This window comes from Letharia lupina (assembly GCF_014066315.1).
Source record: "Letharia lupina isolate WasteWater1 chromosome Unknown contig_9, whole genome shotgun sequence".
Lineage (NCBI taxonomy): Eukaryota > Fungi > Ascomycota > Lecanoromycetes > Lecanorales > Parmeliaceae > Letharia > Letharia lupina.
The window spans coordinates 770,933-783,742 of NW_023502978.1; the positions used below are offsets into that span (position 1 = coordinate 770,933).

Below are 12,810 nucleotides of genomic sequence, written 5' to 3' on the forward strand. Positions count from 1 at the left end.
TACTACGCATAGTACCCCGAACAAGTCTGCAAATACTCAGCAAAAATGGTCCCAAGCTCAGAGCTCGCGTAGGTAGACCAACCCAAAAAGATCGCAATCCAAACCAAGGCCAAGCGATCAGGGTATTCGACTTGAACGCTGGCGACCCAGACTGCAGCAGGAATAGCAGTGCAAGTGGCGTTGAATATCATGTATACTCGCACCATTGGCAATAGATATCCAATCCACAAAAAATGGACGGCGTGGAACAGCCTTTGAGCGAGCTATCAGGTGTTAGCCAGAGGAATGGGTGACAGGCCGGCAGTTGAAATAGATGGCAGCTATAGCGGTTCAAGCCCCTTGGAATTTTGATAACGGTGGAAACGAGGACAAGGTCACAGCCTTCCAATGCTCTTCATGAGTACTTCAAGGCTGCTAATGTGCTTGGCTTGCTTCCCTAGTCACGCACCAAGCAGACCAAGCCAGCACCCCAACAACGCCACTTTGTCTGACGGCTCACCAGAATGATGTTGCAGGGAAGACAGCAGGAAATTAGTACTAACGTAGAATGCGATAAGTGGTATCCACGTAGTCTCAAAAGACTGGGCGATGTTCAAGGTGAAGCCGAAGAGACATATCATCAGAAAAAGCACAAGAATGCGCTGGAAAATGTCATCTACGAACGATCAGTAGACCGCGTAAGCATGTCAAGGGGCTCACCGACTTGTCTCAAACCAGGATATTAGCAGAGTAAGGTCGGTCCACATCTTGAACGCCAGGGCGAACGTGATAGTGAACTTGAGCAAGTTAAAGCCTGTTGCGTTCTCTGCGGCAGTGTCCCCTATGACAGAGATAATTCCAACGTAAAGCAGATCGACGAAAAGCTCGAAAGAAGCTACCTCTTCGACTTCGGACGCTCGCCAGAGAAGGCCTCTGTGCCAATACTGGCGTACTATTGGCTTTTTCCAGAACTTCAAAGCCTGGCCTTTCCGCCGCTCGGCTTCCCAGTCACGATGAGAAGAAGACTGGTCACCGCTTAGAGAGCTGGTGGAAGAGTCTGAATCTTTTGTTCCTATACCTCAAGGTATCAGCATTCTCCTACTTGCGCAGAAGCCGACTCTGTCCTCACTGATATGGGCGTCATAGCCGAATTTCGAGAAATTGGCGTTGAGGGCCACACCATGGTTACTCAGATGCAGAAGTTCGTCTGCCAATGTATCAAGCTCTGATCTGACGAGCTCGAATTCATCATAAATCGAGCCATGTTGAGTGCGAAGATCATGACTCCGATTCTCATGAAATGCGTGGATCTCTCTCACTGCTTCGAGCTAGAGTATATGTCATATGAGAGAATAATGTGCCATGTTACAAGATTCGAAGACTCACGTGTTCCGTCGAACCCTGGAGGTAGCAATCGAAGTTGTCGTCTGGCTCAATGTTGGGTAGAGTACTGCAAACGTTTCGGAGTCAGAATTGCTTCTTCAGGCAGGGATTTGAGACAGCGAACATCCTAATCTACTCCCCAAATACATTTTTCGACGCCTAGCCAACCTGGAAGAAATCACACCAACTGTTTACATACCGCGTAAGATGAACATGCTCTTCTGGTGTACCAGCGATGTGTACTCTTCTTCCGTTCGGCCTGAGTAATTTTCTTAGGCGTCGGCCGGTATGGAGATGTCCATGAGAGGCTTGGGGCGGAGTTGTATTATCCAAAGGCGGTGTAGACGTGGTTTCCATTGAATTATATCAATATTCAAGAGGCTCGAAGCTGATGCATCAAGCCGATAGCGCGATTCTAATCACTATTTCTCAAGATTCCTGCGGTCATTAAGATTACTTAGTATTGCAAGAAGTACCTTGTTTATGAAAACCAAATGTCTTTTACAATCGAAGGCTGGAGTCTTCCCGTGTTTGAACTACGCCGTACCTATACCGTATAAGTATAAGTAAGGTAATCTATACTTTTAGTTTGCATTTTACCTACCTATCATTACTTTAAGTTTAGTTGGCAAGAAGTTTGGGATCATCTAGTAACCAATCGTATCAATTATCATTAGGAAGTCCTGTCTGAAATCAAACTGTTCTACTCGAGAAATCGGGTCTCCTTTGCTTTTCGTTAAGGAAACGGGCTTTCAAATTTAGACGGTTGAAATGCTTTCAGAGAAGAGCTAGATTGAGTGTGGAAAGACTTGGTGTCAACAGTATGTTTTTTCCTAGAGTTAGGATTTCCCTTCTTAAGGAAATGGCACTGGAAATAAGCCCCTATGGACACTATATCCTACTTTCATTCTTCTCTACCAAGTCACCCACACCTAGTACTCTCCCCAACCTGACCTTTCTCTTCTTCCCTCTCTCACCCCCCTTCTTCCCCTCTTCCTTTTTTCCTACACTGCCAACCTCATCGCCTTCGTCCACGTACGTGTCCTCTAACGCCTCTCGCAGATTGGTCAGGTCCATCTTCATGCTATATGCGTCCTCCCCATCAGCGTAGTACTTGGACTCCACCTTCTCGACCTCGAAACCTAGCGTATCCCTATATAAACGTAGCGCGGCGATATTGGCCAATCGAACATGAAGAGACACATATTGTGCACCGAATGTTTCGACCATAGCTCTTTCTAGTGGAAAAGATCTTGCGTCAGCTTCATGAAACCCTTCTTTGAGATCGGTCTGCCTCTCGGAATGGTACACTCGGCGCGTGTGGGAGAGATAGCGCATACGACTCTGCCTCATGAGTTTTTCCGCCAATCCTAACCGTCTATGCGTTCTCATAACACTCAAACTTGTGATGTGCCCATGTTGTATCCCATTCACGGGCTCTTCTTCCATTTTGGCCAGCACGTACCCGACAATCTTGGGAGGATCGTAGGGTGTTTTTTTAGGACGAGAAACATCGACGGCAACGTAGGAGAGTTGTGGCCAAGAAAGAGCATGGTAGAGGTAATACTTGAGGAAATAATTCTCTGGTAGATTCGTGATATTGGTGGACTGTACGTGGGGGATGTCGGCCGAGGTCAGTACGCGAATATCCATTGGTGCAAATCTGGACACTTTCAGGCTGCCTAGTCTGCACTCGTTGTGAGCTTGCGTGTTTGCAGTCGCTTGGAGAGTTGAGCTATGAGACCGTTGTTCGGTGATAGGACGATAGAAAGTAAAAGTTCTTGGCACTGTTCCCGAAGGCAGCTACGAGTACCCATTTCCAAGCCGAGGCAGTCCGGCGATCAAGCAACTTCATGCCGCTGGCCGGGTAGCATCAACCACCAGGCTGGAGCCTGGAGAAAAGCCTTAGAGGTATGCAGGCCAAGGAATCATTGGAAGATATCTACTGGATACCAGGATATCTGGCCCTGAGAATGGAGAAACTGTAAGGACAACAATTTTCTTGTATTTCTCTCCATATCTGTCAGCTCGCTTGAATAATACTCTTCTTCGTCTACCTTTCCACTGCATTTATCGATCCTCCAACTCCCACTGACCTACTTCCAACATGCGTACTGCAAATAATTCAGAGATGGATCGTATCCCTCCACCACCGTACACAGAGGTAGCAGATGCGTCGGACGCAGCAAGCCAGCCTGTTCAAGCAAGCCTACGGGGTGGCTACATGCGACCTTCGCTGCCGTCAGAAATGCCATCAGATGAGAACAATCTCTCGTCGGCTATCACGTACTTCGAAGATCCAGACGATCCCGACCTACATCGAGCTGGGGTATATCTGAGCTTGGCCGAATACACTATCACGTTCAATCGCGAAACCACTCGTGACGATCTTGCCTATCCTCTTCCCATCGAAACCTACATTGCTCGAGATGTGACGAGTCTCGATTGGTCCACTTTTGTCAACTTTCTATTCCCAATGCGTGACGAAGTCCGCCATGGAAAGCTCAGGCCAGAAAAAGACCCTCAGCGTCACTCATTCATCGAGGAAGACACTCCGGCGCGCCGAGACCGAATCCTAGCAGTCATCGCAGAATGGAATGAAAACTTTTTCAACCCTCGTCGAATCCACATAAAGGCAGGCTTCTCCCCACTGCCTTCATACCCCTCCTCCCGATCCACGGCCATACCATCAGTAGCACAAGGTCCATACGTCGAATCTCGGCCCCTTCAGCCCGCCCAACCGACCATGTATCGTGACGCTCCTGCTCAATGGTCCGCCAATCTGTCAACACCTCAGCCCATCCATCGGTCTCTATCCACCTCATCCTCCGACTCATCTTCCTCCTCTTCCATGGATTCCGTAAAGTCCAAGGACCTCGAAGGTGTGGACCTTGGCCAGATTCGTTCCGCACTGCTCGCTTTCCAATTGGACGCAACCAAGAAAGACCACCTGCACGCGTCGGTGCGCCAGTTGCGTGATGGTTTTCGCTCGCAACGTCGGAATCTTTCGGGAAAGGACAGCAAAGAGCTAAAGAAGGAGTACAGGAATCAAAGAAAAGAGATAAAGAAAGAGGTCAAAGCTGTTGTGAAAGAAGTCAAAGCTACCCGCAAAGCAGATCGCAAGGTTAGAAAAGCCGAGCGCAAAAGTCAAAGAGAGGGCAAGAGGGCTGAACGGGGTGGCAACGATCGAATCAAGGACTCCGAGGATACGGGACGAAGGGCAGAAGAGAGAGCTGCAGAAAAGGTCCGTCACGCTCAAGAAAGAGGCCGAGAAGCCGAAGGGCGGGCATCTGAGAAAGCGGCCAGGGCACATGGGAGAGCGAGAGAAGCACAGGCACAAGAAGCAACAGCGGTGGCTAGAGCTCAGGAGAGGGTTGCTGATGCGAGGGCTAGAGGATGGGACGGCGAAGCGGCGGCGACACAGCGAGCCCAGGAGATCAAGGCACGTACTGGTGCAGCTCAGCGGAGGGCGCGAGAGACTGCAGGGAGAGACAGGTATGAAATTAACGGAGGACAGGAGACTGGTGTCCTGCTCACAGAGGATTGAAAATCAATCGGATTTTGGCTGATGACTTATGAAATTCTGATCTGATAAGCAAGTCTGATCACAATGAAAACCCTTTTCTCACCTTTCCTTACCTTTCGCAATCCCCATAGTGGTCGATAAACTGCAAGCTGGCCTTCTTAACGAGTTGATGGATCTAATTGGTTGCTGAGTGTCGAAAGTGTCTACCTGAGTCGTTGTCAACTTCAGGTACCTTACGATCCTGGGCTACCGTAGCCGGACTTGGCTCCGTCAACGGCCGCTAAAACCCCAGACCAAGGACCCCGCCCTGGGAGCTCTTACTGTACTTTACCTTATGCTGCAGGTTGGTCACGCGATGCTCGAGACGCATCGAAAGATGGGAAGATTCTGAATGTACCTATCATCCTTCCATGTACTTCCAATACTCAAAGGAACTTGATGTGTCCGGTAGAAGAACGCTGGTCAGTATCGCAGTTGATAATTAGGTTTGTAGTCCAGTAGTACTTGGTCCATGTCTTCGAATGAATTTCCAACACCAATTCCTCGTTGGACGAGCTCCCAGCTTTGCTTTCTTTGTTCTCATCACTTCTAGTACCGTAACTAATCAACCCAACCACCAACAGCATCCACAGTCATCATACTTTGATCAATTCCTCACCCAGCAACATAGCAAAACAAATCTTCCATAAGAGTAGCAACCAGTAAGTACTTCTACCCTTCAATATCCATTTTCCTGAACCTCTGTGCCCGCTTTCGTCTGCTCCATTCTTATGTCCTCGAAACTTGTTCTAATTTCGGCGTCTCCCGTCACACCACTTTGCTGACTCTATAATGTTCAGTGACTCGCTCTCACAAACAGAACGACCGTGACCATGCCGGCCTCGCTGACGGCACTGCCGAAGAATCCCAGCACCTTCCTCGCTACTTCGCCAAGTCTGGTCACGTCGACGCCGACCCAAAGAAGGTGAAGAAAGAGGGTGGAGGCAAAGGCAATTGGTAAAATCTAATGACTTTGGCACAACGAAGCGGAGCTCATCATGCCTCCAGGGGCACTCCCGGAGACGAGTCTCAGGACTATGGTTACAACTTCACCAATGCCCGTCGTCGTTCCAACAGCAGCTCTCACGGTCATGCCATTGGCGACTTCAAGACCAAGTTCGAGACTGTCGAGGCCGATCCCGTCTTTGAGGAAGAATACCATGGGGCAAAGGATGATGCTGGGGTAGATGAGCACTTGGGTCTCGAGAAGGGAGATAGCGCGGATAGCATCAGCGGTGGTAGCATTGAGGAAGAGGAGCATGCGAAGAAGGTCTAGACGGCTTTTGTGATGAGATACGGCCGATCACAGCACCGGGATCTGTCGACTCGGTGGACAACAGAGTGGCAGTGTCTGTTGGCTCCAAATAGCACACTGAATTTCCTTGTTGCTCTGCACATGGCAAATGGTAGACGCCTCACAAGTGCTTGCTGTTCGTTTAACAACAAGCAATGAAGTTCCTATTCCTCTGCGCACCGTGAAGAACTAGGCCTCCCCGAGGCCGCGTATCATCCATCCAAACATCCGGTGAACGATCAGTAATTTTAAACCTACAGTTGATGGACCTGAGCAGGACACAGTCGCAAGTCTCACCAAGAACAAGGCTGCAACTACTACTTGCGAGCACTGGAGAGCTCGGGTTATGCGACGTAGACTGTCAATGCCCACACGCGCCCACTCATGTTGATCTGAAATTTTCGTCTTGCGTAGTTCTCTGGGTTTGACGCTGCATTTGGAGTAACTCATCTAGGTTGATCGACTAAACCGGTAGATGGTAGATGATAAAGAATTTCGCCTCTTTCTCTTGTGTGCCTCGCAGCAGTAGCGTAGCGCGACTTTTTTTCTTTTCGTGAGTCCGTGACTTTCTTGGCTGCGTACCGGAATTAACAACACCCTCCGTAATATCAACACAGCCAGTCCTGGCAATTCGGAACGGCTCTCTTTTCGCGTTCTTCTTGCTTGCAAGAACCTGAAAAATGCAGCGGTGATAATCATGTTCTCCCCGGACGTCGCAGTGCCTGCCAGCGTAGCTGCGCGCAACCCTCGAAGACGGCAGCGAACTGGCTCGGACGACTCAGTTGCCCTGCGACATAATCCGAAGAGGATACGGCGATCAGGCTTGACTTCTGAAACATTTCAATCTCCAGATACCACAAAGGTTAACGGGTATATTGCTCATGTCGCAGAGGAGGCTTTCACAAATGGTCACGCGAAGGAACCTGCGAATCTACGATATGCGAGTGTAGATACTACGAGCTTGGCTATTAGGCATAGGGGAGTGAAGAAGGCGGAAAGAGAGAGACGGACGAGCAAGAACGACGGTAGCATCGAATTGGCAAGTTATCACGCCATGGAAGCCTTGCAAGACACTGACTCCAAATGAATCAGACTAAGAATGAGAACTACATCGTTACTCAACTGCCAACGACTCCTGAATCCGTCCGGGATTATCACACTTCAGGTATGGATGAGCATAGCCGAAGAGATGTGGCTGGAGGAGTCTGACTTGCGTACAGGAAAATGGCATGGAGAAATATCAACAAGCCTCGGCTATGCTCTCGCGATGACCCAGAGCCAAGCTATCGTATGGCGGTACGCGCAAGGGACAATGACAGCGGAGCAGCTCAAGCCATTGAGTATCAAGCTCCAGCATCCTTCCAACAACTCTCGACATCCATTACCATTGGGAATTCTCGTGCCTACGTCTGCCGAACCAGCTTTGCTTGTCGTTATGCCCATAAGTGGAAAAATTACATACTGGGAGAGCCTTACAGGTGCCGCAAGTGTCGACTCAAATCGCCAAAGGCAACAAAGCGTCCAGGGTACTGTCAGCGGAATGTTGTCGGGAGAATTCATTACCAACATCACCGAGGCCGGACCACGCGCTTTCGTGCTCACCTTAAGTACAGGTAGACTCGCACACTTGATCGTAAGTGATCTTCAAGGGAAACCTTCAGTCAACGTCCAGTACCTGCGCGACAACGGCGCTCAAAGCGGCGGTGTGTTCGGAAGCTTGAGGGGCGTCTTTAGTAGCGCCGGCTGGAGAAAGGACATCGCTGCAGTCAGAGCCGGCAACTCATGGCAGAGAGGTCAGAGATATGTCGTCGTCGCTACCTCAAAAGGCTCGTTCCAAACCTGGGACCTCAGCTGGAACGGAACGCATTCCTTGGTCAATGATGTCGATGCCAAAGATGACCTCCTCCACGCGTTGATAGAAGGAGCGGACGTCTTCCATGACAACAAAGAACACGTCTTTGAGGTACTGGATTGTACAATCTTACCAAATGGAAGTTCAGGGAACGAGGTAGCAAAAATGCGTAAAAGTGGGGATTGCAAGCTTCTCACCTTGACAGTCCTAAAAGGAGCAGAGTCGTCTCGGTATGCCTTGATTGGTTTGACTCTTGCCGCTGGCTCTGTGACCATCGATGTGGTCCATCCTATCACCTGCTACACAACTTCGTTACCTGTAGAGACTCAGTTCAAACCCCAGGTCTTGGTACCGGAGCCAGCTCAGACGGCTTTCCTAATGTTCGAGAAAAGCATTGTCCTTGTATCGCTTGTGGAAATTGAAGAAACTCCAAGCTCTCAGCTACAAATGGAGGCTCGCACCCTCGCCGATCCCTTCCAAGACGCCCTCGACTTCCGGTCTACCAAACCCTACAGAATTGTTGGGTGCGCTTCGGAAGTGTATGATCGGATTCATGCGCAATCATCTTGTGTGTTAATGATCTACGGTTTTGGTTTCGTCCGCATCTCTGCTTTGCCTATGAGGGAGGGGCAATCGGCTTTGGACAGAGCAACGGTGACGGCGAAGACTAAGCTTGAACAAGCAGTGTTCTTCGGAAACCTGTCGCAAGACTTACTCGATTTCTCTCCAAGGTCTGAGATCTCCTTCAGTCAAGAAGAAGTCGAAGCCGCAGCACTGAGCGTGAGCCATTCTATTATGAGCTCTACTTCGGTTTACATGCCTTCAATAAGTCCATCGATGGACCAGCAGCTCCAACGGAGGTCGACAGCTCTTGCTGATATGAACAAACATCTCAGACAGTATTATCCGCCTCTTAGTAGACTTACACGGTGGAAGCTCTTGTGGAGTGCCGAGAAGATGGCTGCTGCGAAAGCTCTATGGCGATGCTACAATGCAATCATCAGCAATCAGAATAGATCGTCCAATGGCAGAAGTGTTTTAGCAGAGCTCATTGAAAGCCTTCACGAATCCCTGAAGACGGAAAACCAACCCGAGCATCATGAGACAGATGGAGTCAGGCATTGGTTCATCCATGATGTTTGGCGTTTGGAATACATTATTCCCTGGGCCCAAAATATGGTAGAGCTGATGTTCGAAAATGCCGTGGAGGACAACAAGAGGATCGAGCCAGCGATCCAAGCAAGACTTGTCAGTGAAGCTAACGATATTCAACTATCTAGCCTTGAGACGGCTTTCGGCTTTCGTGAGGCTAATATGGCGGCTTATGGCCTTGATGATGAAGCTATGATTGACGGGGTTCTGCTGCGTGGCTATGAAGATTTGCCGGAGATCTGGACTTCGACAGCGAACATTGTGGAAAGAGTAAAGACAATGACTGATGTATCTCGAGAATTGGCCTGCCTCGGTGAGGATGATGATGCAAATGAAGGTGACCCATTGCCAGATCTGGTCCTGAAGCTTGCAGCCGACAATCCTCGGCAGGTACAAATCTGTTGCCAAACGTACATTGAGAGGTTCCGTTGGCTGCAGTCTCGACCGGAACCAGAAAGTAGAGCCGCCGGAGAGAAGCTCAAGCAGGCCCATTTCGCGGTCAGAAAGGCATTGTTCAAAAGTCTACCAGACGTTGGTCAGCCAGAGAAGGGGATCTATCTAGCCGAGAAATATCGCGACATGGACGCATTAGCCGACATCATCGAAGGCGAAATGCTTTCGGTAGAATCTGATGAAACGGTGCGGCTACTCGAAGAGCGCATATACTCGTACTTTGTCAAATTTGGCACAAAGTGGTCAAATGCTTTTTTCAAAAAGCACCTCGACGGCGGTAAGGCTGTGGGTATACTTAACGGCAACGCCAACTTCAAAAAGTATTTGACACAATTCTTTCGGCATCAACCCAGTTACGCAAAGCTAGGCTGGATTCATGAAGTTGCATCCGAGCAAAGCTATGCAGCCGCCGCAGAAGACTTGATGCTAGCGCAAAAACAGGAGACGAATCTTTGGAGTCGGAAGGTCTCACTGAGTATGAGCAAATTAAGTCTCTTAGCGGCGACTGGGAAAGGGCAGGTCAAAGACAAGAGCGCGAAAGATGCCACCCAAACAATCGACAAAGATCTAGCTGTTGTTGCTGTCCAAGAAAAATTGTGCAATTACGTGAAGCCAACAATTCGCAACGCGCTTGATGCCGACGCCGAGGTAGACTTGGCTTTGCAGAAGTACGGCTCCAACGTGCAAGGCAAGTCTACACTACGGCATAGCCTGGAGGGACACTTCCGCAAAATGCTAGCTCTTGAAGCCTTACCTCCGGAAGCTCTGATCGATACTCTTACCCTCCTCGGCGGTGAGGGCGCTTCTCCGGACAACGAAGGCTTCATGGGTTCCCGCTTCTTCTACGCCTTCAAGGTGATGAGATTAGCCTCTGCCGAAACGAGTGACCCTGGATTCAAAGAGCTGCAAGAGAAATTTATCTGGAGGCGATGCATGATCCAGGATGACTGGAAGGCTATCAACCGTACTGAGCTTAAAGACGATGCCCAGGCCGAGGTCGAGACTAACGCTACAGCCCTCTTTAAGACTTTGAGAGAAGGATTCAGGACCGGCTTCTGGGACAAGGCTGTACCTCTTCCTCCCGCGAAAGTTCTCGAGGCTGGCACCAGTATTGAAGCTCTTCGTGTATCCTCACATTTTGCCAACATTCCTGAAAACTCGCTAGCAGTGTTAGCGCAAGATCTGGGGAAGGAGGACGAGCTGTTGGAGAAGTATATGGAGGAGGGCCGGCTGGACGAAAGATGGAAAGGTGTCGTTGAGGCCGCAAAGGCTTCGGCGAGAGACGAGGCAGACTCCAAGGGTGAAGAGCAACTTAGGATTCGAAACGTTCAGGAGGAATTCACTGCTAGGATGATAGAGAAGGATCGAGAAGCCTATCCAAAGGCAGGTAGCAGAGAGGATGATACAACCATTGATGACCAAGGCGACGTGATCATGGGCATGTGATGAGCCAGGATACCCACTTAGCATGTCAGCGGGAGACGATGGGAGGACATCCATGAGCGTTGATGAGCATTTTGAGGGGGCTCGGTTCACTGCAGGCGCCTGCATAATGCAACGGGCATTTGACGGATGATACTGAACGCTTGGAGAGCGTGTGACCTAAAAGTGTACTACTACCGAGCCTAGTCAGTCCGACTCATTCGCATGTTCATTGATAGTCTCTTTTCTCATTCGCAATGCTGTCTTTGCCCTATACTCTCCGCTGGTTTCTTGATCAAGTGAGCCGACCGGATTCTATATCGAACGGTGGCTCTGTCCGACTGCTTGGAAAATCTTTAGCCGTTTTTACTGGCCTCCTGATTGCTCGATTCCAACAGATCAATTGTAGCCCGTAGGTTGTTCTTGGATTGCATCCCCCTTCTTTAATTGCACGGCGCCCCAATGGATTCTCTTCTTTCTATTGGCCATATCCCACGCTACACGCGGACCTACTGGCATGGAACTCCCACTTGTCATGGGCGTCTTGCTCTCTTCTCAGCTTCACAGTCAACACCAGGTCACGATTCGTAAGTTAAGCTTTGAGAGCAAAAGCTTCTCCCTTACCCGTCCAGTAGTTGTTGGGATCTGTACGTTTCGGAAGCCACGCTGACCTCGCAAACTCCTGTAGGCTCTGAGGAGCACGCCAACAAGTACCCATACATCACCTCTTTCACGACTTCGCAAGCCGAAATTTTCACCGCCCTGAAGAGGGCGAGCGGTCACAACGATTGACAGGCCAAAGAGAATGACTCGGAGGCCCAAACGCAGCAGGGGATGGCGGAGGATGCGAGGGGCCAGCCCGAGGGGACGTACGATTTGATTTTTGCAATGACGGTTTGAGCAGAGAATGGTGCAGATTATTTGACGGTCAGGAAATTAGCAACAGGGGTTTGGGACTTGAGGAGGATTCAGATGTGATGACGGAAGAGGTGCTGGAAGGGAACAGCCATCAGGTGAAATGATAGTAGATAAGTCTGCAGGGGAAGATGAAGAAAACCCCAGCGTTTTCCCTCTCTTCGCCCAACCCAATTTGGGGTGATATTGGGCAAAGCATTCTCTCACTTTTCCCACTCTACCGGTACGCTTTCTCGTTACCATTGAGCGTTCAGTATCAATGATCAGGACATCTCACAACAGCACTGAGTATATAGAACATTTGATTTTTATTTCCTCCAATTATAGAATTACTGTGTCTCTTCCGCTCTGTCGTTGGCGCCCAAGGGATGCTCCCACGTCGGGAAAAAAAAGAAGAAAAGATCCCCGTCATGATTCGTTGAATTCGCCACCGATATGTTGTGGCTTGGCTGGCAAAAGGGGTTTTGGGACTCGGTGAAAGTGTGGAGGTGAAGAATGTGAAATGAGGCAATGTGTGACTTTTGAACAAGGTTTGATTGAGAGCAAAGCAATGGTCAAAAGCGAGAGTCTAGCGGCCGTCTCGAGCCAGCCACGATGCATAGAAACAAACATGCTCGCCAGTAATGCCTTCGCACAGGAAAACGCCGGGAACCTTGTGGCAATGTTTTGGAGCCAAACGCAACATCGACTCTGAATGTATAGATGTCCGTTCGATGGAAGAGGCAATGCAGGCGTGGGATGGGTGGACTTTGGAGATACATCAATTTCTTTCTAGTATCAGCGCGGGGCTTCAAG

General features: G+C 49.6%; 5 protein-coding genes across 5 annotated transcripts; 3 read left to right on the top strand and 2 right to left on the bottom strand.

The window, feature by feature from the left end:
- Positions 1 to 695: 695 nt before the first annotated feature.
- On the bottom strand, positions 696 to 1,719 carry HO133_010690 (uncharacterized protein; the record flags this gene model as incomplete). Its single annotated transcript, XM_037301542.1, has 4 exons — positions 696 to 1,051; positions 1,109 to 1,307; positions 1,366 to 1,429; positions 1,562 to 1,719. 4 exons carry the CDS (start codon positions 1,717 to 1,719, stop codon positions 696 to 698), a joined length of 777 nt encoding a protein of 258 aa, XP_037153176.1.
- A 534-nt stretch (positions 1,720 to 2,253) lies between these two features.
- On the bottom strand, positions 2,254 to 3,015 carry HO133_010691 (uncharacterized protein; the record flags this gene model as incomplete). The annotated part of the gene is made up of 1 exon (XM_037301543.1): positions 2,254 to 3,015. One exon carries the CDS (start codon positions 3,013 to 3,015, stop codon positions 2,254 to 2,256), a length of 762 nt encoding a protein of 253 aa, XP_037153177.1.
- Positions 3,016 to 3,469: 454 nt separating this feature from the next.
- Positions 3,470 to 4,909, top strand: HO133_010692 (uncharacterized protein; the record flags this gene model as incomplete). Its single annotated transcript, XM_037301544.1, has 1 exon — positions 3,470 to 4,909. One exon carries the CDS (start codon positions 3,470 to 3,472, stop codon positions 4,907 to 4,909), a length of 1,440 nt encoding a protein of 479 aa, XP_037153178.1.
- A 417-nt stretch (positions 4,910 to 5,326) lies between these two features.
- On the top strand, positions 5,327 to 6,203 carry HO133_010693 (uncharacterized protein; the record flags this gene model as incomplete). The annotated part of the gene is made up of 5 exons (XM_037301545.1): positions 5,327 to 5,373; positions 5,512 to 5,519; positions 5,581 to 5,589; positions 5,728 to 5,884; positions 5,936 to 6,203. 5 exons carry the CDS (start codon positions 5,327 to 5,329, stop codon positions 6,201 to 6,203), a joined length of 489 nt encoding a protein of 162 aa, XP_037153179.1.
- Positions 6,204 to 6,918: 715 nt separating this feature from the next.
- Positions 6,919 to 11,124, top strand: HO133_010694 (uncharacterized protein; the record flags this gene model as incomplete). The annotated part of the gene is made up of 3 exons (XM_037301546.1): positions 6,919 to 7,260; positions 7,314 to 7,386; positions 7,442 to 11,124. The coding sequence occupies 3 exons, from the start codon at positions 6,919 to 6,921 to the stop codon at positions 11,122 to 11,124; spliced, it is 4,098 nt and encodes a 1,365-aa protein (XP_037153180.1).
- Positions 11,125 to 12,810: the final 1,686 nt, after the last annotated feature.